The sequence below is a fragment of the Drosophila serrata genome, unplaced genomic scaffold (assembly GCF_035046125.1).
Source record: "Drosophila serrata isolate PLE 108 unplaced genomic scaffold, ASM3504612v1 contig_119, whole genome shotgun sequence".
NCBI lineage: Eukaryota > Metazoa > Arthropoda > Insecta > Diptera > Drosophilidae > Drosophila > Drosophila serrata.
In genome coordinates, this window is record NW_028257017.1 from 48,809 (window position 1) to 73,598 (window position 24,790).

Consider the following 24,790-nt stretch of genomic DNA (forward strand, 5'->3'; position numbering starts at 1 on the left):
CCCACAACAGCTTTAATTTTTTACCCAGTTGTGTTGTGACATAAGCCATAATTTATAATGGAAAATCTGGGGTACATAAATCTCGGTTCGGATGCTGTTCGGATGTTTCAAGGGCGTGTACTCCGGCCCCAGCGACCTTGACCCAGACCCATTCACATGGGTTTACATAATCCAACCATGGGGTGGGTTTGGGGTGGTGTAACATTACCTTAACATACAGCTGGCGCTTACAGCGCTTGAGCTTCTAAAACGCTTTCAAAGCTAAGCGAGTAGGGTGATTCTAAAAAGCTTTTTAAAAAGAATATTATAAAAAAAAGTAAATTATATCTTGAGAAAGGTAACTGTTTCGAATATAAAACATTATTTTAAATGTAACAGTATTTTTGTTCCCAACTACATATATTAAAAAAAAAAAAAAAACCATTAAAAAACGTATAACAAGAAAAAAGCTAAGATCAAGAACGTGGAATTTCTATATATATTCAGAGTAAGCATAAAATGCATTATTTTTCAATCAAAATAGTTTTCTAGGCTAGTTTTTATAAGGTTAACAAATTTCCTTATTACCTTAAATATTTATATGATTGACATTTTTTTTTTTTAATTTTTAAAATTATTATGATGTAGCCCCTTACAAAATGTACACAAAATTGGTATTATTTTTTTATCATGAACATGGTTAGATCGACTCGGCAGTTGATTCTGATCAAGAACATATGGTTTATAGGATCTGACTCCTACACAGTGTTCCATGGTTTTGACCAAAATTATATTACCCTGTCAGTGTAAAACACTTATCAACAATATAAAAATGATATGGTAAAACACTAAATATATTTTGTTATGTATACATTTATTTTAACTCCCTTCCTGTTTCTGGAGCCAAATAAACCAAAAAGCCAATCCTTATCTTTAAAAAATTGTGCCAAAGGTGGGGGGGTACAATAAAACCCAAAAAAAAAGAAAAAAGTACTCATCAGTAAAATATTTGCTCTAAAACTTTAATCTTTAGTGCAGAATTAGAGTACAAAAAACATTAAACTTTTAGGAAAATACATTCAAGATACAATGAATAATAATTACGGTAATAATTACATAATATAAATACACTTTGCAAATGGTTATCTAATTGGTATAAGCTCTATTGATCAAAAAGTTCTAACCTTTAAAGAAACTAAAAGCCATACTGCCAAATTCAAATCACCCGCCAAATATAACAGATATAACAGAGCCATAACAGCCGCTGTTGCACTCTCGCCCTTTCTCGCTTGCTCGCTCTCCGTCTCTCTATCTCGCCCACAAGCTTTTTTTGGATACGGTTGGAAACGGAACACGCGGCAGCTGAATTTTTGTTGTATATTTATTTCGTGCGGTCGAGACGCTTCGATTTTTACGTGAAATTACCTAAATCTGGACAAATATCAACTGGGGATATAGCGTATTATCCGTATTGCGAATATATTCCAGTGAATCAGTGAAATTTCGCCAAATACAAGCAAATACAACACCGAAAAACGTTTCGTCACGACGACAGAAAGCAAGAGAGCAGTGGAATTTTTTCGCAACAAATACAATTAAAAGTTGCAGAGGGAGAGCGAACGAACGAGCGTGGAAGAGGCGAAAAATAAATCAGAAAATCAATTAGTGAATAATACTATTTGAAATCGGGTGCAAGATAAGTTTCCTGGCGAGATTACGTTTTCGGCGATTTGGTTTTCATCGATTTTGCAGAAGGAAAACAGGTTGGTAGCCTTCCATTTCTCTAGTGTGCCTTGTTCCTACCCCCACCCCTGTGTTTGTTTGATTTTGGTTTTTGTAACTGGTTCTAGCAAACAACGCTGCTTATTCCGTTCTTCTTGTGTAGTTTTTTTTAGCTGTGTTTAAGTTGGCTTTAGGTTTTCTGCCTTTTAGCATTTCATTCGTTGCGGAAATATGTATGAAAATACCGGCTTGTTGTCATCTGTGCAAAGAGAGCGACAGCCAGAGAGAGATATTGAGCGGTGGAGAGAGCGTGACTCAGTGACTGCGCCTGTGGTTGTGTGAGGTTATGCGTGTCACAGACAGTCGCGGCCATAACTATAGGACATATAAATTGGGGCATTCGAGAATTTTCATTTTACAAATATCAAGCTCTCAAGGATAAAAATACAAACTAACTATTTGGTAAATATGAAAATAGGAATAAAAACAAGGTTTAGGTACTTAATAACTTTAGTATCTTCCCATAACAAATTCGTTGTAATAATTAATTTAATATATTTTAATACTGTTGATACTGTTCTCTCATACTTGTCTGTTGTATCAAAGAGGGCTTTTTTTTCTAACCCCGTCTGTTCATACGCCTGGAATTGGAACACGCGCGTGTACTATAGCTTGCCACACTCGTGTCCGCAAATATTGTGCCGCCATGCTCCAGTTGATTGAATTGCTTGCATTTCGCTTAATTGATACGAACTTCAAATGGACGGGCGCTCGCTCAATTAGTGGCGTTTATTTTTTTTCTGCTTTCCCATTTCACTCGGAAATTTTCTCAGTTGTGGGTGCAGCAGCTGTTCTTTCAAATTCCCGCGCAATTTGCATTTTCAATTGCATTCGGTGAAAGAAGAAGACGGCCCCGGAGAGAGGGCGATAGATTATGCAATATGCATTCATTTAGCGTGTTATCATCATGTTTATTGCAACTAGTTTCTGTCGGTGCACATCACTGAGGTTAATTTTCACACACTAATTCCTAAAGGTTAGCCCATCAGTAAGGGGCGAAATTGCATTTCGGAACTTCGCGGAAATATCATGGGTTTTTAAAAAGCTTAACATTCCATTAAAATTATGAAATGAACACATTTAACGTTATTAAAAAAATGAGTTTATTATTAATATCGGCATAAAGAATAAATTCCTTACTAGCTTTACTTTGTAATTCAAATTTCTGAAAATCCAGCGACTAAATTTCTATAAGCTTTCTTTTATCGAAAAGTTGAAAGAATAGTACCGATATTTTAATTTGGATATGAACATAATACTCGAGCTGTAATATGTACTTACATGTGTACCAAGATTAAGTATAATTTATAAATAATGTGATGTCGGCGAACATCACAAAGGTTTGGTTTTTTGCCATATAATATCTCAAGGATAACCACTATTTTTGTTAAGAGTTAAAAGTGAACTTTAAGTCTGCATGGTTAATTTTTTAATTAAAAAGCAAATAGAATGTCAGCTTCCTCAAAATTTGTTGATAATTTAAATGTTTATTTACAACTTAAAATACGTCGCAGATCATTTTATATAACAAAATACATTGTATACTAGTAAATCTGATATTTATTTTTTGTTATTATATACTTCGTGCTTTGTAATTTATGTAAATATCGTACAGTCTTTGCGTCAATACGTTAATTGTCAGATAATGATTGCACAAGTAAATGAAAATTATGAAAACAGAAAAATATATTTTATTGTGAAAACGCTAATCGGTATTTAAAAGCAAATAGACAAATCTGTGAGCACTTTATTGTCTGTAACTTTAAAATTGTAGGCTTCTTGTCATATTTAACACCTAATTACTTTTGTTTTTAAGAAACTTTAGTTGGAAACATCAAATTATTTTTATTTAAAAGATCCCTTAACTAATAAAGTACCTATTTGAAATTTATTTCCACATTTCCAAGGCTTGGATCTTTCTCAAAATAAACTTTCTAATCATCCATCGTTAAAATGTAGTACTTATTGCCAAAAATAAAGTCTGTAGATTCGTGTTATCAAAATCGATTTAATATTTGGATCATGGACAAAAATATCTTTTTGGCTAATTGGGAAAGAATTTCACAGGTTGGTCGCACGCCAGAGTCGCGTGGCTGCAAATAAAGAAAAATACAAAATAAATAATACAGCATCTAAAAGGGATTTGGAAACCGATGCTAATTTGATTGATCAACGGGTTTTAAGAGGCAAAGAAACATAATGCCATAATCGTGCCATTTACACCTGTGCTGTACGGCCAAGTGGCAATTGCCGATTGCCAATTTGCGTTTCTAATTAGCTGCATCCCGTGTCGTCGTCTTCGTTGGCAATTTATGCTCAGAATGCGACGCCTTGCCCATCATCATCGATGATTGCTTAGATAAGTCGTCGATTGCCCATCGACCATGTGACACAGCATCAACCACGTGTGCAATTGTCGCCCTTTCTAATTGCCCATTTACACGACTCACACACTTGGAGCCTGTTTCTCCACTAAGAAATTACCTTTAAATCTCTTAGAGTACAAATTAGCAAAATTTAATGTGAACAGGGAATCCTAAATGTGCTGAGAAATTGTCCTAGTTTATGTACAAATAGCATATCTTTGCCGCTTTAAGTACAGTTTTATCTATAATTACTTTGTCCATCGCTAAGATGCATGTAAAGACTAATAATTTTTTTAAAAGTGTTAAACTTGGAGGAAATTTCGTTAGAAAAATCGATTTAATAGAATAAAAATCAAATAATCTTAATTACATAAATCAAGGACTGGTATCTTTTGCTAGAAAACCTGACCCAGAAGACTTTCAATTATTTCGGAGACACCAAAATGACCCATCAGTACTATTTGCTGAATTCGTATTTGAGAATTTTAAGTGTACTCTTTGCAAAATATTTTTCAGTTAAAGGGGTATTTTTTCGCTTTATTCGTGTAGATTTATAACGAGTATTGAGTATTTTATTTTTTTAAGTGTCAAGCATTCCAGTCCCAGTCCCTTTGAGGTCAGACTTAGTTGCTACTAAATATAGTTACACTTTAAGCCTGATTTTGTTGATAGGGTCGAGTGTTTTCAAGTGTATTGAAGAAATTACGGCGATAAGATTATTCCCAATGCAGGCATTAAGTGTTCACAGTGAAAGATCTATAAAAAGTAACAAATTATTTTGGTTCAAAGTTAAATAAAAGTAAAAAAATTTTGTTAACAAATTTTAAATTAAATTGCTTTAAAAGTGTTTGATTTTTTTAAATTATTTTAAGTATAGTGGCATTTGAGTACTAAAGGAGCTTAATAAAATAGAAGAGCCCCTGTAATTTTTAATCAATTTCTCTTGAAAATTATATAAAGATATTGCGTTTTTATACATCTTGACCTACATTTTTAATAGTTTAAATTAATCTGTAAATTATATAAAATGTTCTACCATAGATAGATTTTTTAATTCATTGTTTTTGCTCAATTAAAGTTATTTCCAATTCAATTAACATTCCCAAAGACTCTTAATTGCTGCAAAATTCTAAACTATCCAAACTTAAACACTTTAATAATTTTCTTAAATTTTTGCATTTACCACATTTCATATTTTAAACACTTGTTTTGTGCCGGGAAAGAGAGATTGAGATGCAAACGCCTGCCATAAATTTAAGCGCAATTTGTTTGTCTTTCATGCCATTTTGATGTCCACAAAGATTTCATATTTTAATACTCTCTCACAATTTTCTAGTTTATTTTCGTTAGAGGCAGACGGAAAATATTTTTAATGGGTTTTACAGCACGTGCCGTTTGTTATTGTCGATTTGTGTCTGTATTCTATTGTTATTATTATTATGTGGAAAAAGTTTTCAAAAACACAACAAAAGCCTTTATGTGCATATAATTATTGAGATGTTTTCCCCATTCTTAGTTCATAAAGATTTTGTGATTGATCTTAGGTTAATGGATTTATTTATTTATGCACTTTTAACGAACAATAAAAAAGAAAAATATTTACAAAGAAATTTAAAAAGAACGAATTATTACTACGAACAATTCTTACCTGTAAATACTTAAATGTTTAACAAAATGTACCTAATTTTAAATATATTTATTTTTAATCAGAATTTTGTTCAAAAGTCTGCCAAAAATTATTTCAAAAACCTGAAAGATATTTTAAATACATGCCAAAGACGTCAATAAATTAGATTTTATCCCAATTTGCTGGATTTACAAGTATTATAATTCAGAAGCCAAAGCAAATGAAAGGAAAAGCTAAGAAATTAATTACTATTTATTTTGGCATTGAATAAATTTTGAAAATTTTCTTGGCTGCAACTTGATAAAAATGTCCCTATTTATTTTGTCATTTCCCATTTGCTTAATTTGTGGCAACAGGTGCTTAACCTGCATCCCCACCGCCCCCTTTTACCAATTTAAAAGAGGCCCCCTTTCGGTATCGGTACATTATTATGGCCACGTTTGGCATAGAAATTGGTGGCCATCGGCTGCTCATAATTTATATGCATGCGGGATAAGTTTTATATTTATTGGCATGAAGATAAGTTTTGTGGCCACACATTCGAGACTCATTTATTTTTGGCTGCTTCCATCCACCACCGACAACGAAAAGTGCCAGGGAATATGTATAATAAATTATTCGCACATTTACAAATCAAAATTTATGTGCTCTAATTATTTATTATTTATACTCTCTCCATCTCTTTAATATAATTTTTCGTTAATTTTTGCCAAACTTTTACATGTTGGTAGATATTCTCATTAAATTTTCATAATTGCTTGCGATTATTAAATGTAGATAAAATTATTTTTATATATGCCATGGTTATCACTTATTATTTATTACACTATTTTTGTATTCTCTTGTAATAATAAATATTTTATATTGATGCTATCATAATAAACTGATTTTATTAATCGATTTATATATTTTTATATTTTTTACAGACTTTAAAAGGCGAACTGGTAAGTACGCAATATAAAGTGAACTTTAATATCAATTTATCGGTAGAATTTGTTTAAAAATTGCAAGCATAACTGGCTTTTTAGTTAGGAATACATAATAGATAAATAGATAGAAAGATAGGTAGATATAGATAGATTAGAATAGAATATTTTGTTCGGAGAAGAGATTCCTTAAAACAGTTACACATTAGTCGGGGCATTTATATATCAGACATCTTAATATATATATTTTTTTTTTAATTTAGAGGCTTATAGAATAAAATTTTAATGAGGCACTTTACAGTTTTAACGAGTATGACACCGTATTTTAAATTAAATTTTTTTTGGAGCTTACATTATACGGTTATGACGCTGTATTGAAAATTAAATTTAAATCAAAAAATTAATAAAAGTATGTACACAAGCACGTTAAAAAAGCAAGTTTAGGTGTTACCAAAAAACTTTAGAATATATATAGTTTTTTTTAAATATTTCAAACAATGTGACCGTAGTGTCATTACAAAACTGTATATTTTTTATTATTATGTACCCCCTTAAAAAGGAAATTCAAAAAAATTGTACCTATAACATTTGTGTAAATCACACAATCTGAGGGGCTTGATTTGTTTTTTAATTATATACATACTTATATATACATATGTATATAAATTAATATATATAATGTGTAAATTTACACTAATTAGTCATCGGGGATTTTGAAATTGTAATAAAGTCATCAGAGCAGCAGGAGCACGCTTGGATGGAATCACTGCTCATGGGACGGCAGACGAAACGCATTAAACTAAATTGCATTTGGCAAAACTGAAATCTAAATGGTGATCTAAAATCGAAATTAAATTGAGATAGGTAAAGCGTCGTCAAGGGGGAGGGGGAAAAGCTATCCCCTGGGTCACGTTCTGCTCGGCGCTAATCGCTCAATTTGCCTCACTTGCTAGCACGCGGAAATGTGTGGGAGGGCATGCGAAAGCGTTTCACTGGCCAAAAAAAAAAACACACTGAGACACTGGGGGGAAAAACACCAAGTAATCATTACCTAAGATTCAAATTAATCCAATGAATACAGCCAGCTTAATCAGATTAATCTGATGACTGATTTTTATAAGCATTAAAAATACATTTTAAATTTTGAAAGATTTTTTTGTTAAGTGCAAAGAAATGCCATGTAAGTACAGTGAGGCAATGCTAATTAAATTTCGCTACTCGGGGCACGGCGCCCTCAGTCTTAATTTGTTTGCATGCTCGGTCGAGCGGAAAAGCAACAACAAATTGGCATAATGATCATGTACGATCAACAGAAACATGATGAAACATGATCATCATCATGTTGAACTGACTGACAGGCCGACTTGTTTCTTTTTTGTTGTTTTTGTTGCTATTTTGACTTTGAACTTGCGCGTTGTTTGCCTGTAATTTACGATTTTCGAAGAATGAGAGCTTGCCCCATTATATAGTACTATATGGTATAGTATTGTCCGATTTGTGCACCATTTCCTTACCCACTCAACGTGACGTTCGGCGTTTTAAATTTAGCCACAGTGACAAGAGAAAGAATGAAGCTATAACTGGGCTCCGGGGGCTTAATATGGAACGACATTTCAATTGTGATTGCTATTTTTAGTCATTGTCATCTCTCGGAAAGTCTCGACATGCCTCATTTTCATCCTCTTTTTTGCATATTCAGCGGGAAGCAGCATTAAATTTTATGTTTGTGGCAAGGTTAACCTGGATTGTATAATGACTTTATATTTATAACTTTATGAGCTTAAACACTGAAAATCTTTGTTATTTGGGTCAATCTGAATCCAAAACGTTTCAAAACATTAATATCCTGGTTAAATTCTGGGAAATGCAATCAATTAATCTTGGCTGACTCTCAACTGTGATCTCAATTAATTGATTCTGAAATCAGAAACCTTAATTTCAATTGATCTAGGTTTCGTCATAAAAATATGATTTTAATTAATGGATTTTTCAAAGGGAGAAAATGGTTTTTAAATTGCCCTTTGTTTCTCACAATGAATTCTTATGAATTCCAAAAATTAAGAAACCCTTTGTTACTCTTTAAATATTATCTGTAAATTGTTATTAATACTGAGCTAAAAAGCAATTTTAAAAATGAACCATGGCTTTTGTAAGACATTAATTAACCCAATTTAGTTTTCAATATTGAATATATTATTGTTCTTTTTATTTTACAATTGTTGAAATCTTTATTAAACACAAGCCAGTTAAATTTTAAATAATTATAAGCAGATGTGGCATTATTATTATTGTTGTCACACATTTTGCTTTAAACATTTACTTCCTGCTAGCATTTTGGACTCATTGAACTGAATTACCCTCGACTTTTGCTTTCAAGAATATTGATTTATTTCTCGTGCTGTTTTTTAATTTATTTTCCGCAAATTGCTTTTTGCGAGTGCAAAAATCCCCAACGTCCTCGCCTTGAGAGATCGACGAAAAGAGATCACATGAGATGTTGACCAGCAAATTGAACCAAAACATGTGAGCTTTGATTTTGCTGATGGCCAATGGCACATGGCAAATTCTATGAGGAAATATATACGCATTTGTTTATTAAAATGTATAAAGTTTCACGAACATTCTGTATATATTTTTAAAAATATATTTTAAGGGGTAGTTGGTGCTCTAAAGGTATTTTCAATAAGGCTTTGTTGTCTAAAACTGTTGCGATTTATATTTGCTACAGATAAATTCAGATTGTCTGAGGAATTATTAACGAATAAATGAATACTATTATTATTCTTTGTTTTTAAGTACTCAGAAACTGAAAATATTTTGTACAATATGTAGTATATTTTTTATAACTACAGTTCCGCTGATAAAGTTCAGAAAAAGCTTTATTAATAGGTATTGAAAAGTCCGTACACTAGCCTATAATTTCATTATTTTTCTATAGCCGTTTTTATATATCCATTGTAGTTTTTACTATAGGAAATAGGTTGGTTCAGGTTCATTCATTATAGTTCGCCCTCGACTCGTGGTGGTCATTCATGAGTTTAAACTCATTTTGATGTCGCCGACGTCACGCAACCAACAATTTGCACAAAAGTTATTGACCAACGCCTTGGCAGCGATCAGTGGCCCAATGTATAGAGTATATATATAGTATATAGGAACTGAACTGAAGTATTCTAGGTTCAGGAGCGATCAACCTTTGGCCCGCCCACACACGTGTCAAATAACATTGGTTGCTAATTAAAATGCGTCGCTTCTTTTTTTTATTCTTTGTATGCCAAAACCTATTTTTTGTTGTTAATTTTTGAGGGCGTTCGATCACTTGACTCGTGTTGCCGGTGCGCATAAAAAGTAAGCCACCTTACACAGATATGGAATACAAATACAATTCGCACAGCCGACAAATTTCACACATTTTATTGGCATGGATACAACAAATTCCCTTGTTAATAATAAGATAACCCCGAAAAAAAAATCGGGGAGGGGGAGGAAAAGAGACGCATTTTGACTATAAACAAGAATTTAAAAATACTCAACCTATAAGCCTTGTGCAAATTGCTAAAATAATAATAACGTCAAACTGACAAAGGTACATGCATGCGCATGTCGTTGGGAGAAGTACAAAATTACTCTGGTACAGTGCTTCTAAAAAGTATGTAAATATACGTAAAAAAATGTAGGCGAATGCTATTAACCAGGGATAGGCGATCTGCAATAATAGAAGAGGGATTTTGGGTTAATTTAAAAAAATACTACGGGTTTCTATTTAAGGAAATTTAAATTATAAGCAAGGTTTTACTTACAGAAGAGTATAATCTTGAATTCTTACTAGTTCAAATCATAATTATTCGGTTTAAATTAAGTAATATGATTTTTAAAATTTAAACCTAGATATAACTGGTGAAAAAACCTCTAGAACTTACTTAAATAGAACCCACGAGAACGTAACCACACACATTGTCTAAGTAAATTCCCCACGGAAGTCCCCGTTGCCGTTTGGTATTTAAATTTTGAATCAGTAGCAATCACTCATGCATATTACTTACCAGCTGGGCTTTGGCAATAAAGCCCGGCAAATCCGAACCAAAGGCAAACCGACACAGATATAGAAACAAACACAGATATATATATATCTTATAGATACACCCGAACTACTAACTACTACTAACTAACGCCGACGCGTTGATGGAGGCGGCAAAATTTCGCACATTTCGTACATTTATTTCGTCGATCGGCGACGGCGCTTCTATAGTATCATCATCATCGCTGTTATAACTCGTCGTGTTCCGCCATTTGTAGAGCTCATTTAATTTTTTATTGTTGTTTATTGCTAAAACGCAAAGGGGGGAAGGGAACAAAAATTTCATTTTAAATGTTTGATTACAACGATTTGTGAAGTTCAGTCGAATTTGTGATTTTCACGCTGGAGGAGCGGTCGAATCAGCGATCGCGAATAATGCGATTCTGAATTGCAATCGGATCGAATCCCAATCGACTGATAACTCAGTCAATCTCAAGTGTCGCGTGTGAAGGCATCTCAGCCTACAAAACCATTAAAAACTAAACAAAAAAAACATTAAGAAAGAATATTAAGTCTTAAAAAAGTGATCATCAAAATGCAGTTACTTAATTTAGGATGCCTCAAGCAAAGTGGGTTAAATTTCATATAAAATCATAAATCTCCTTTATGTGTTTGTTATATTTAATGTCCAGATTTATACGAAATTGCACACCTACTAATTTAAATGTATATTTTATCGCTAAAATTATATGTGTCCTCATATGCAACACATTTATCATTTTATAAACCAAAAAATAATGCATGCATATAGCCAAATGCAAATATCTAAATATATGGTGATACCAGTCTGATAGATAGGAAGGAGTATGAATTTTAAATGTGTGTTTTAGTGTATCTATTAGTTAGCCAACTTAAATTGCGAAATTGTTTTGGGGACAGTGCTTGTGATTTATTTCTAGCCGAGTTTTTGGGATAATTAAATAAAAAAATAATTGCCACAAAAAGCTAATAAAAATGTCAGAAAGAGATTTATAATTTACATTCGACAGAGTAGCAGAGAGTGGATTAAATTTTAATTGTATTTTAAATGAAGTTTTTCTAATGTCTTTTGTAATAAGGTTTATGAATTTATAGTTACATATTTTGAATTGTTTAATTAATGTTTAGAGGGTTTCTTGGTCTAAAATCAATTAAATTTTAAAGGAATTATAAGAAAATTATATTAAACTCTATGAAAAATGTTAAATTTACTATGAGGAGCGGGTTCACACTTAAAATAATAATTGTTTAGTTTAATGAATGTCCCCTAAAACTATTTCAAGTCTCCCGCACAACTCTTTGATTGATCGTTCAGAACATAAAGCCAAATTTAAAACACGAAAAGGTCTTAATGAATATGCTTACGGTGCATTTATCAATGCCAGAGCAAAAAATAAAATGTGTTGAAATCGCAAGAGCAGCAAATTTAAGACAAGAAATCAATTACTCTTTCACATGACGTGCTGAAAAGCAGATGAAACCAGAGGTCTAATCTAAACAAACATTCACTTGGAAACTTGGCACTGCCCAGTAGTACTCATAGTATTCATTCGATATTCATATATAGTATACAAAGTCGATTGTGAGAGCGATATGAGTAGTTTATTCTTGGCGGTGCGATTTTAGTGCGAATTGTGTCAATAATTAATGCGAAACGATATTGCAATTGCAATATGTCCGAGTTCAAGCAACTGTGCCAAGCGTTGTGCTCGTTAATGTGTCAATATTTAAATTATGGCATTAAATTAATTTCAACAACGAAATTTTCAAAATGCATATACAGACAGACATATTTTTGTAATTTATTTCGTTCTTCTATAATTAAGTTGTCGCACATATGTATGCAGACCCCGAGTGCAATATACGAAAATTGTGTTAACCGCAAACGCAGACGGATGAAATATTTAATGTATATAAATATTCGTCTACCTGTCTTTGTGGGCAAGGTGTCAGGTAATTAGGCAGTTCATGTGCTTTTTATAGTCTTGCTAAATTGTTATTGTTTGTGTGAGAAGGAAAGATATAGGAAGTACAGGGAGTTTAAGGTGATAGTAGTGCGATTTGCTTTGGAAAATTAAAGATATAAGATAGAAATATCTGGTAGTATATAAACTATACTATGCCATATATTATAAATCATTTAATGGAAAATTAAAATGTACATAAACTCATAGATAAAACCTCTAAAGCAGTGCCTCCACTCGACCGTTCCCGATTTTCCAAATCACTTGGTTTTCACGCACAATGATGATGATGACGATCACCTTTTGCTTTTCGCCAGCCACCAAATCCCCCTTAAGTCCACCCACTTTTCTTTCTTTTTTTTGCCATGGCTACCGAACTGCATTGGAAATTTTATGCAAATAGACGAGACAGACGGAGAGACATTCTTAAAATAAAACACAACACGCAAAATCAGTATCAGTGTGTGTGCCAATTCTTATTTTTATAAGTCATCGGTCCGACGATTGCGCATTTTTATGCACAGCAGAAAAGAATTTAACGCTATGTCCAAATGCAGACTACCACCGATCCCATAATCTCTCTATAGGTACATAGATACATTTGTATCTATAGGTTGGCCAGCCATATATTTCCATATAGATGCGATATTTTGAAGGTTTTTAATGGCCAAGCAAGTTGCTAAAGTTAGGTAAAAGGGTTTTGTATGTTCTTATTTAATTTCGAAATAGTTACAGATACATTTTATACATATTTTTTGCGATCATATGTGATCATACCTTCTAAAATCATAAATTTTCTTGAGATCCACATGTTGTCAATATAAAATTCTATATTTTATTTATGAGTTTTTCACGATAATTGCAAATATATGTATTATATTTGGAATTTGTTTGCGTTAATACATATATCTTTATACTTTATTCGTTGTATCAATGTCTTCGATATATTTCAATATATTTAGACAAAAGCAACTTGCTGCAATTACGAATTTTCCATGATGACTGTCGGCATTTTGTGTTTTTTATTGTTATTTGGGCTTCCCCCCACAAATTAACCCCCTTTCCATTATGTTGACACAGTTATCTAACCCCCGGAGATAGCCATGTAGAAATATGAGAGAAGCGGAGAAAGAGTGAGAGATACTGGATTCCCATTTTGTATCTGGGTGCGGTATGGAAAATACATGCACACATACGTCAGTTGTATCTATGCTCTACTTTTTTTGGGACTTTGGGTCTTTATTGTTGCTAATTGTTTTCGTTTGTTGTTATTATTGCCGCTGGAAACGTTTTTAACTTATCGTGCGCGTCAGAGCTGATAAAATCCGAGTACACAGGACGGCGCAATACGTGGAGGCAAACAACAACAAAAAAAAACCATACAAATGGTGAAATTGTTAATGGGAGAGAAAGTCCAAGTTTCTGAAATGTAATTTGAATAAATGGTTTTTTATATTTTTATTTTATTAGTTTATTGTTTAGTTTAGTTTATTGTTCTATAATAACTTATTTAAAAATTTTTCAAATTATGAACACGGAAGTAAAGTTTATTTTGGAAAGATCAAATATTTAAATCTAAAAGTATTAGGTAAAATTCTTGTCAAAAATATTTTAAACAATGCAGATAAACATATAATATATTAAAGTTACTTTAAAAGAGGTGAATGGGGTATAATTAGCTTTTAAAATGCCTGGCATTGATCCACGACATCTACTGTGCGACAGCTTAACCCGCTCTTTTTTGCGCTCTCTCTTTGACTTCTCTTACTATCTGTCCCTCTCTCTTATTGTCGTTTTCTTCGTGCAACGTCGAACCGGCGCACTATGGGAGAAACGGTGATTTTTTAATCTAAAAACCCACTTTTTAGCGCTTTCTCTGAAATTTAACTTTAAACGTTTTACGTATAGAACACTTTAACAAATAAATACGCTATTGGGTATTGCAATTTTTATTTATGATATAGTACATCTGTATACATACAAGTCGAATTTCAAGAAAAAAGGGGATCTTCCTCGTTTTAAAGTTTTTAATTAATGCCACATAGGTTGGGCAAGCAACACAGCCCATAGTTCGGCGCCACCAATTCAATTCTTCCCCACACCCCTTCCGAGACGTTTTTGTTGTTGTTATTTGCTCAATACATTTATTTTTGTATATTTCTAGCAAATGCTCGATGTTGTTCTTGTTTTCTGTTTCTGTGTTCTTCACTCCTTATGTTTCTTTTTTTTTTGTTATTTGCCATCAACCGTTGGCGCACTTGTTACGCGTCGCCGTCGGCTGCGCCAGTGTTGACTGCATATATTAGCTATGTTCTAAGCTAAAATAAGCTTAAAAAAATTATTCGATACGGGATACATTATTTAAAAGTAATTTTAATATTAATTAAATAAAATGAATTTATGTTTTCATACCGTCTACTGAAATATATGAAATATATGTATTTATTACTAGAAATAGTATGCTGACAACTTCAAAAGAAATGCATAGCTATAAGCTGTCATCTATCATAATTGGTAGATCTAGCCTTAAATAAGCTAAACTGGCAACGCTGCGCTGCCTTGGCTTTTCGTTTTGCGGTTGTTGTTCTGCGTTTTGTGCGCTCATTCTCATTTGTTGCGCGGCTTTTGAATCGAACGCTTTGCAGACGAAAGTTCGCCGCGATCGGAACGAAACAAAAAACGGGAACAGAAACAGCAGCTGTATAAGAAACAGAAAAAAGAAGTACAAGGGAAACGCGCGCGTGCGTGGAGTAGCAGAGGAGAAGGAAGAGAAAGGAAAGGCTGAAACCACAACAATAACGTGTAATTAATAATTCTTCATCTTTTTGCGTAAATTGTTTTGATTTCTTTTGGCGTGAAATCAATAAAGCACAAATGAAAATTTATTGAACCAATAGTGAGTGTGTGTGCGTGTGAGTGTGATGAAACGAAGTCGTGTGACAATTCTTATCAGTTGCACATGATCGTGTGACTCTCCCGCTAGTTCTCTTTCGCTCTTTCCCTCTCTCTTGATATCGATTTATTGGGAAATTTAGTGACAAAAATAATATAATGTCATTAGCTTAAATTAGCTTAATTTTTTTACATTTTTTGGTGGTTTAGTTTGCAGTTGATAATAATTTTTTTTGCTTACACATTTATTCATATTGAATAGATAGAATGAAATAAACTTTCTGCTTTGAATTTAAAATTTATATTTAAATGTTTTCTCTTTGTTTTCTTTTTCCATTTCTTTATTTAGCTTTCTGTCTTTGCTTTTTTTGTGTTGCCAAGAAGCAATTTTCTATCTCTGTCTTGCTTAGCATTTTGTTTGTTTTGTAAACATTGGTTTTTTTTATTTCTTCTCTTTATTAGCTGGCCTAAGTGTTAAATTGCGAAATTCGCCAGGCAGTTGTTGTTAGCTTAAAATGTTAGTTGGCCAAAGTTAGTGAGTTTAATTAAATGCCACATGACACGCCGATAGCTGGAAGCGAATTTCTTTATCGCTCCTGTCGCAGTTATCGAACCTGCAAGCAGCTTATCGCTATTCTGATTACATAAAAACAATTAAGAAGACAGTGAAACAAAGTAAGCGCATACATTTTAGCGCTGAAAACTTAATTACAATTTCCACTCACATTATCTTTGCTGTTGTGTTTTTTGTTGTTATTTTTTGTTTCTATAAATAGCACAATGCGGTCATTGGTCCCGCTCGCACACTCTGCCGCCTCTCTTTCTCTCATTCATTCCATGCGATTGAATTTTTTTTTATGCTGCATGGAGCTAAGAGATCCGGAGATCAACACAAAAGGAAAGAGAGAGGGAAAGAGACTTAAAGAGGCACACCTACAGTCATGGATAGAATTAGTTGAACGATCCCCATACAGTGGCGGCCGAGGCAGATTTTATTCATAAAACAAAAAAGCTTATCAGCAGAAACGTGGAAAAATTTAACATATTGAGGGTGGTTGAGCGGGGAGGATAAGCAGGGGAATCAATGAATTCCTAGTAGACGACATGTGTCGAGCGTTAAACTGTTTGTTTGCTTTTTATGCCGAAACGTGTGAGGGTAATTCCCCCGACAACAATAACAAAATGGAAATCTGTTTTGGGGTTTTTGATATACTCCCAAATATTTTCTGCCGAGATATGGGTTTTGGTTTGTAATCAGTAAATTAGAGATTTAAAGATTTTTCATGAAGAAATGAATATAAGTTTTATAAATATTTAATTTTATTTAAATATTGAAATTACTATTTATTGAATTAAAATTAATCACATTGGCAGGGATAAGCATCTCGCACAGAAACTTAAAATAACAATACCTAATTTGGTTGTAATAGGATTTTAAGATTCTAACAAATAAAAATGTTTAATTCTAACTTGTTGCTGTTTCGAATTCCAGACTTTCTTGGCTTTCTTCAACTTCAAATCGTTTTCATACCTGGTTTCCTCCATTTTCCTCGATTTCCCACAATGCTAGATTTCCCATGTTTCCGTTTTATGCTCCGAATCGAATTTTCTCATTTCCCTGTAGTTCAGTTGCTTTGTTAAAGATAATACAAGGAAAGGCCCCTACTTTATATCCATGTTCTGATTTTTTTCCACTTGCAGAGGTGACACACATCTCCAACAACAACAACAACAACAAAGGCAACAGCCAAAGCAAAGAATCCAACGAAAGAGATCCCAAAGATACATCAGGAATCTTTGGTTGCTTTGCCAAGAAGGAAGATCACCAGCAGAATCCAAAAACCAATAAGGCATCAGAACCACGAGAAAGTTCTAACTCGGGCAGCTATAAAGTCCAACAAAAGGAGCAGGAACAGCAAAGACAGATCGAGGGATATCCATCCATTTACCGACAGCAGGACGAGGAGTTTCATCCGATAAAGCAGGAGGAACCCCAAAGAATAATACCGCCCATATCCAAGCAACCGAGACCGCGAAATACCCAGAGATCACAGAGTCAGCCGTCAATCAATAACCGACGACGACCAGGTACCCCGCCGCCACACACCACCAACAACAACAACACCACCACCGCTGGAAACGGAACTGGAAGCAGGAGCATGACCTCCATACCTGCCAATCTATCCAGCAATAATGTTGCCGGAGCAGCTACCTTGCCGGGAGCTGCGGCAGTGCCCGAGAAACAGCCGTGGCCCAACTCCAAAGATGATTACGAGCTGAGAGATGTGATTGGTGTAGGAGCCACAGCCGTTGTCCATGGTGCCTACTGTATTCCCCGGAATGAGAAGTGCGCCATTAAGCGCATCAATCTGGAAAAGTGGAACACATCGATGGACGAGCTGCTCAAGGAGATCCAGGCAATGTCCTCGTGCAATCACGAGAATGTTGTGACCTATCACACCTCGTTTGTGGTGAGGGAGGAACTCTGGCTGGTTCTGCGACTCCTCGAGGGTGGCTCCCTATTGGACATCATTAAGCACAAGATGAGAACGTCCAATTGTAAACAGGGGGTCTTCGATGAGGCCACCATTGCCACGGTTCTCAAGGAGGTGCTAAAGGGACTTGAGTACTTCCACTCGAACGGACAAATCCATCGGGACATAAAGGCCGGAAATATTTTGATTGGTGATGATGGAACCATTCAAATCGCTGATTTTGGTGTCAGTGCTTGGCTGGCCACTGGCCGGGATCTATCCAGGCAAAAGGTGCGTCACACCTTTGTGGGCACACCCTGTTGGATGGCGCCCGAGGTGATGGAGCAGGATCATGGCTATGACTTCAAGGCAGACATTTGGTCCTTTGGCATCACGGCTATTGAAATGGCCACCGGAACGGCACCCTATCACAAGTATCCCCCCATGAAGGTGCTAATGCTGACCCTGCAAAACGACCCGCCCACTTTGGACACGGGTGCGGACGATAAAGACCAGTATAAGGCCTATGGCAAGACATTCCGGAAGATGATCGTCGAGTGTTTGCAGAAGGAGCCATCGAAGAGGCCAACGGCCAGTGAACTGCTGAAGCATGCCTTCTTCAAGAAGGCCAAGGATCGCAAGTATCTCACCCAGACGCTGCTGCAGTCCGGACCCAGCATGGAGACCAGGGTGCACAAGGCGGCGAAAAGACAGCCCGGTGCTTCGGGTCGCCTTCATCGCACTGTGACTGGCGAATGGGTTTGGTCCAGCGAAGAGGAGGATAATGGTGGCTCCGCTGGCTCAGGTTCCGGCTCGGGTGGAGGCAGGAAACAGCCATCTTCGGACTCTGATTCAGAGGACAGACCCATCAACCGGTTGGAGAGAGCTGATTCCTCGGACAGCGATAGGGAAGAACCATCGCCAGAGATAACGCATAGCGTTTCATCCGCCACAATGACACCAGGTGCCCCGGGAGTAGGTGCTGCTGGTGCTGCTGCTCCAGCCACCCAAGAGGTCACAGCTGGCCTGGCCCAATTACCAATGCCCAGTGAGTCGGCCGGTGAGGCGCCACCCGTTAATCTTGTCCTGCGCATGCGCAACTTGCGACGCGAACTCCACGACATTCGGTTCGAGTTTGTGGTGGGCAAGGATACTGCCGAGGGTATAGCCACAGAGCTGGTAGATGCCGGCCTAGTGGATGCACTGGATACCCAGCCAATGGCCCAGCATCTGGATCAACTGATAGCCGCCAGTGCCACGATGAAAACGATTACTTTCCAATTAAGTTCCGGCGTGCAGCCGGGCGAAGTCCCCGACGAACGATCATTGGTGGGCTATGCGCAAATCTCCATCACAGACTAATAGTGATTAAATATTAGCCGTGGTTAATGGAGCCAAGGATCACGGATGAAGGCCAAACCTAATCCATCACAACAGCAACAAACCCCTCACAACTCCCCTCACCCTGCACCACCATCTCTGATAGAAGAGGAAAACAACAAAGAATATAAACAAGCCAGTCTGATGATGATACGTAAGGCCAGGCCAGGAGGGTTCGGCGGGATCTGGATTCTCCCAACTGCTGCTGCTTTTAGCACTAGACTCTAGAACTAACTGTGTATGCTAGTGATAGATCTTAACGCGAGCCCCGATCGTTTACTATATATATATATATATATATATATAGAGAGAGAGAGAGAGAAAACTCCATAAACACATGTGTATATGTTATGGATTTATTAGGATGCGTCGATTTCTGGTTGTCAACGATTTTGTTTAGGAGCGGAAAAGAAACTTTTTGGTTTAATCTTAGCTATTATATATTTAATATATATATATTTGCTTTCCTCTTTTAAAGTGTAAACCATATTTCTAATTTAATTAGAATGGTTGGATAAGTAATTTGAAATTCTTTTTTATTTACTGGAAGATTCTTTGAATGAAACAAATAAGGTCTAAGTTTTAATTTGTTCCATTTGGATGTAAACCTTATTGGCTACTTTCTGTTCCTAATGTTATGTTTCAACCACTGAAAATCGACCCAAAGTTTTATATATATATATTATTGCCTTACTTTCTAAAAAAAGAAAAATCCTAAAAGCGCATTGTAATTTAGTCCATGTGGCAAAACGCCCCCCTTTTCCTCCTCGCCCTCCCACTAAAGTAGCTAAAGTAATTAAAAGAATCGTGTACTTATTCGTTTTCGTTTGTCTTTAAGTAGCTCCTGTACATATACACCCAAAATATATATAATGAAATCAGTAGATAGATCCTGATGTAGTCCTGCCTCTATATAATACATCATTTACTACCAATCGCACCTATGTATCCCCGCCAGGCGCCTTTAATTTATTCTCTAGCAATCGTAAACTAGTAATTTCTAAGTCTTGTTTTTGTTTTACTCTTATTATTTTATAAATTTTACCATATTATATTTTACCTTTCTGCTCTATCTTTGGTTAAGATCGCAAAGGATGTCAACTTTATAAGTGAGGGCAGAGAAAAAGAAGAAAGAATGTAGAAACTATAATTCAAGCTATGTAACAACTACCTTGAAGTAAATCGTAAATCAATTACTTTAAAAAACAATGAATATTATTTAAAAGCATATTAGTAAAGAAGAATCACCACAAAAAAAAGAAGCGAAAAAAGAAATGAACATTTTGTGTTTTTATTGGCTCCTCTTTAAGTTGGAAATGGAAATTGGTTGGGAAAATCAGTTTTTTAATTGGAAATGACAATTATTTTTTATTAATTGTTTAAATAATTATTAAGTTTAATAGTTTAGAAGGTGTTGGGGCTTTCAACCATAAAATAGAAATTACAAAACTGAAAAACAAATTTTCTGCAACTTTTCATCTTTATGAAGCTCAACATGTACTCTAGAAATTAATGAAGAAATTATCCTCATAGCTTGAAAGCTCTAAAACATTATGATTAAAGGATATAGTAAGCTACTCCTGGGTAGATCAGTGACAAGCCCAACTGTGTGGACTATTTGCCTCTAACTAAGCTCACTTAAACGAGAAAGCCAGTATATGCCTGTAATTTTAGACTTTTTAACTGCAACTAGAACTAGTATTTCTAGTCTTAGAGAACGAAACAAGAACTAAAAACACTACTTGCAAACGTTTTAAATGCAAAAAAAAAGACCTCTTAGATACTTAGCCATAACACTGAATCTATAAAGTTAAATGTATTATGGGAGTCCTTAGCTCAGATTGATTTGTTACCAATTGTATACGAGAAACTCGAATTTGAAATAAAAATCACGTTTGGCTCCTAAAATAACTGGGTCGGTTTTGTATTTAAGTTTGATTTGCAGCAGTTTCAGGCACCAACAATAAGATAATTTCTATCCGAATTTTTGTGAACACATCAAGGATCTATGGATATTACTGTCAAAAGTTATGAACTTTGCTCTTTATTGCGACATTTACAGCGACATGTCGGACTATTTCGAGGAATTGGGTCACGAACCCACTGGACCGGAGGGTGCCAATGACTTTGATCGAAACTATAAGCGTCTTCAGGTCCTGGCCGTCATGCACGGCATTGATGTGGATATCGAGGTGCCGGAAGCATCAAGGCGAGCAATTGAAGAGCTTCCGGTCCATGTGATCCTGGAGTCGGAGGAGGGTGGTGACCTGGAGTGCTCCGTGTGCAAGGAGCCAGCCACCGCGGGCGAGAAGTACAAGATTTTGCCCTGCAAGCATGAGTTTCATGAGGAATGTATCCTGCTTTGGTTAAAGAAAGTAAGTTTTTGGAAAATAATAATTTTCAAAAAAATGGGTACCATTTTTATGGAATTAAACTAATGTTTATTTTAACGATTTACTATATAACCTATGGTTATATGTATCTTTATTTCAGACCAATTCGTGTCCTTTGTGTCGATTTGAATTGGAAACTGATGATGAGGTCTACGAGGAGCTGCGCAGGTACAAACAGGACGAGTCCAATCGCCGTCAGCGCCAAAATACCATTATGGATTCCATGTTTGTCTAATTTTTTTGGTTTCAATCGAAACATATTCCAGAAATCGGTTTAGGGTTTAAATTGTATGGTATGTGTTGTAATAAATGTATTGTGAGATTGGATAAGTTATATTCCAACTTTTATTTGAATTTGGAAAGTAAGTATTATTACCACCAACTTATTCAACTTCCTTCACTTGGCAGTCTAAATCGATTAAGAAAATTCATCGTAGAGGAAAGAACCTGAAACTCCAGGCTCGGTTACTGATCCTTACTATATTATAGTAAAACAAACCCTTAGGAAATAACATTACCCTTCGTAAAATCCCCCAAATCTGCTGCAATTAACGCGTATTAAATTTTTAAAACCCTTGTAGGGGCTGAACACAGCTGCGATCAAAGTGGCAACACCGGTAAGTTTCATATCAAGTAGCCGCTGCTTGTTTAGCAGTGCGAAAGCTTATCGATTAAAAGCCATATGTGAACGAAGATTTTAATTTAATTATTTGATTATTTTATAAATTAAATAAAATTATGTGTGCTTTCTTAAACAATTTTTTAATTATTTTTATACGCAAACCTTAGCACACAGAATACCAATATATATTAAAGGAAGAAAAATCACCCTAGAAAGTTATTTTAAAAGTATATTGGAGTAACAAAATTAACAAAATTACTAACAAGTAAATCGTTTATTTTTACCTAATATTATTGAGAATTTTGTTAATTTACGCTCAGACTGACAGCCAAAGAAAGAGATATTTATGAACTTATACTCTCCTCTCTGGATAAGGGCAGATCTGTTAATGAATTTTAGTTCCTACATGAGAATTTTACCCCATGTTGAGAACTCCACCCTATAGACACCTGTGTAAAATGGTTATCTACGCATTAAGATGTAAATAACAAAATAAATGTTGAAAACGTCCATAGTGCAAAGAAATCGATGTTTTGAAATCACTATCCAAACATCGATAGCATCGATAGGACACCGATGTGCCAGCACTACTCGATAGTCCCAGTGATCGTTTTTTCCCAGCCCTGCTAACTGACTCCCGCAAATTATTAAACAAAAAGAAGAGAAATAAGCTTTGGATTGGCCAAGTTCGCATTCGATCGAAATAATGGCGGACGACCACAGTGTTAAGCATTTCGATCGCACATTTGTGGCGTCCAATTTGAAGAATCTACTGCACTGCCCAAAATGCTCCACAAACTACACTTACTCCAAGGCAGAGCGTAAGTGGACACTTTTATTCTATTTATTAACAAAATGTAGCAATTGTAGAGTTTTTATTTAGTGTTTGTTTTGTCTTAAACATTCGAGACTTTTCGGGCGCAAGCGTCCTTTTTTGTGCATTCATATTGCGAGTGAATATGTATGCTTGTGTGAGTTGGCGCCGTGTAATAGGTGTGGGACGCCTTAAAAATCAAAGTTAATAACAGTTACCTAACAAAATATTGCACAAATAATGTGAATAACTAGATATAATCATTAACTACAATAATGGTTAACTTAGCATTTGATATTATAACATTTTAACACTTACTCTCCGAGAAATAATGCGCATCTCTGCTTTGCATACATAACGGTTCTTGTTACTACCATTGGCTTTTTCGTGTTCTCTTTGACAAAATCTTCTAAACATTGACGAAGTTCATACATACATACACACAACTATGTACAGTTGTGAAAAGAAGTATGCGTACAGAATGTGATGAAAGCTTTTGCGCTAAAAAAGGCTTTTTTACAAAATTCAAAGTTTATGTAAATAATTAAGAGAATGTGGTATATTTGGTATATAAATAATAAGTACTTTTTTTATTTTATAAATTAAAGTGTAAAAATGCACTTTTAATAATAGGATAAATAATAAAGGTAATTGCTTAAAAAAACAATAAATAAAATAATAATATAAAGAATCTACAAATACAAACGTTAAATTCTATACTCAAATAGTATTTGTTACTTATTGACTGATTCTAAAAATTCACCAGAGAAAAATCGTCCCTTCCTTTTGCCATGTGGCCATTCTATGTGCGAGAACTGTTTGTGGAAGGATATCCAACAATTGACATGTGCTGTATGCCGGAAGCTAGCTAATCCGGACATCAAGCCCGGGTTGCGAGTGAGCGACTTCTTCGAAATCAACTACCATGTGCTGGGAGAGGTCTGCAGCTTTATATGTAACTTGGACAAGAAGCCGGTTAACGAATCGCTGAGCCTTAGTTTGACCGACGATATGATCATCCAGGCCACCATGTGCAGTGAATGCAGCATTTCTGATGCCAGGGGCGAGTGTTTGCACTGCAATGCCTTCTATTGCCGTGGCTGCTTCAATGCGGTTCATAAGCACAGTCGCGTGCTAAAATCGCACATCTTCCAGAAGATTGACGGCGGGCATCCGAATGGATTTCGTGTGGGCAACCAAGTATTCCGCATGCCCTTTCAGGGCGTGTGTCCCACGCATCTCCTGCCCATGATTATATACTGTAATGACTGTCGTCGCATCAATTGCTCTAAATGCATTTATATATACCATAGAAACCATAGAACTTTACCGCTGTCCGAGATGGTGAGTGGAATTGTTGTTTACTTTTAGTTCCCTTTAAGAATTACCATTACTTAATTAATTTACGTTTTTGTCTAGAATCAACGCCTGGTTTCTGAAATACCAAATACCTTGCAGTCCTTAAATTCAGCTCTGATGAACATCCACAATGGCCAGGAGGTGAGTCCCAGTTG

General features: G+C 35.2%; 3 protein-coding genes across 5 annotated transcripts in view; all 3 read left to right on the forward strand.

Annotated features, from left to right (window-relative positions):
* The first annotated feature begins 1,300 nt into the window (after positions 1–1,300).
* On the forward strand, positions 1,301–21,355 carry fray (oxidative stress responsive kinase frayed). Of its 3 annotated transcripts, XM_020957206.2 has the most exons (3): positions 1,301–1,742; positions 6,681–6,698; positions 17,295–21,355. In XM_020957206.2, the coding sequence occupies exon 3, from the start codon at positions 17,753–17,755 to the stop codon at positions 19,427–19,429; it is 1,677 nt and encodes a 558-aa protein (XP_020812865.2). In that variant the 5' UTR covers positions 1,301–1,742; positions 6,681–6,698; positions 17,295–17,752; the 3' UTR covers positions 19,430–21,355. The 3 variants fall into 3 exon arrangements, with proteins under 3 accessions (XP_020812865.2, XP_086682091.1, XP_086682092.1); XM_086825965.1 differs by lacking the exons at positions 1,301–1,742; positions 6,681–6,698 and adding an exon at positions 6,731–11,327; XM_086825966.1 differs by lacking the exons at positions 1,301–1,742; positions 6,681–6,698 and adding an exon at positions 11,339–15,503.
* Positions 21,356–21,477: 122 nt separating this feature from the next.
* Positions 21,478–22,174, forward strand: LOC110187750 (E3 ubiquitin-protein ligase RNF181 homolog). The gene is made up of 2 exons (XM_020957207.2): positions 21,478–21,822; positions 21,941–22,174. Exons 1-2 carry the CDS (start codon positions 21,478–21,480, stop codon positions 22,073–22,075), a joined length of 480 nt encoding a protein of 159 aa, XP_020812866.2. The 3' UTR covers positions 22,076–22,174.
* Positions 22,175–23,098: 924 nt separating this feature from the next.
* qin (tudor domain-containing protein qin) overlaps positions 23,099–24,790 on the forward strand; it is a 67,351-nt gene continuing 65,659 nt past the window's right edge. Inside the window, exons 1-3 of the mRNA XM_086825969.1 lie at positions 23,099–23,283; positions 24,043–24,620; positions 24,696–24,776. Of these exons, the coding sequence (XP_086682095.1) occupies positions 23,169–23,283; positions 24,043–24,620; positions 24,696–24,776 (774 nt within the window). The 5' untranslated portion in view covers positions 23,099–23,168. The remainder of the gene's footprint in view (positions 23,284–24,042; positions 24,621–24,695; positions 24,777–24,790) is intronic.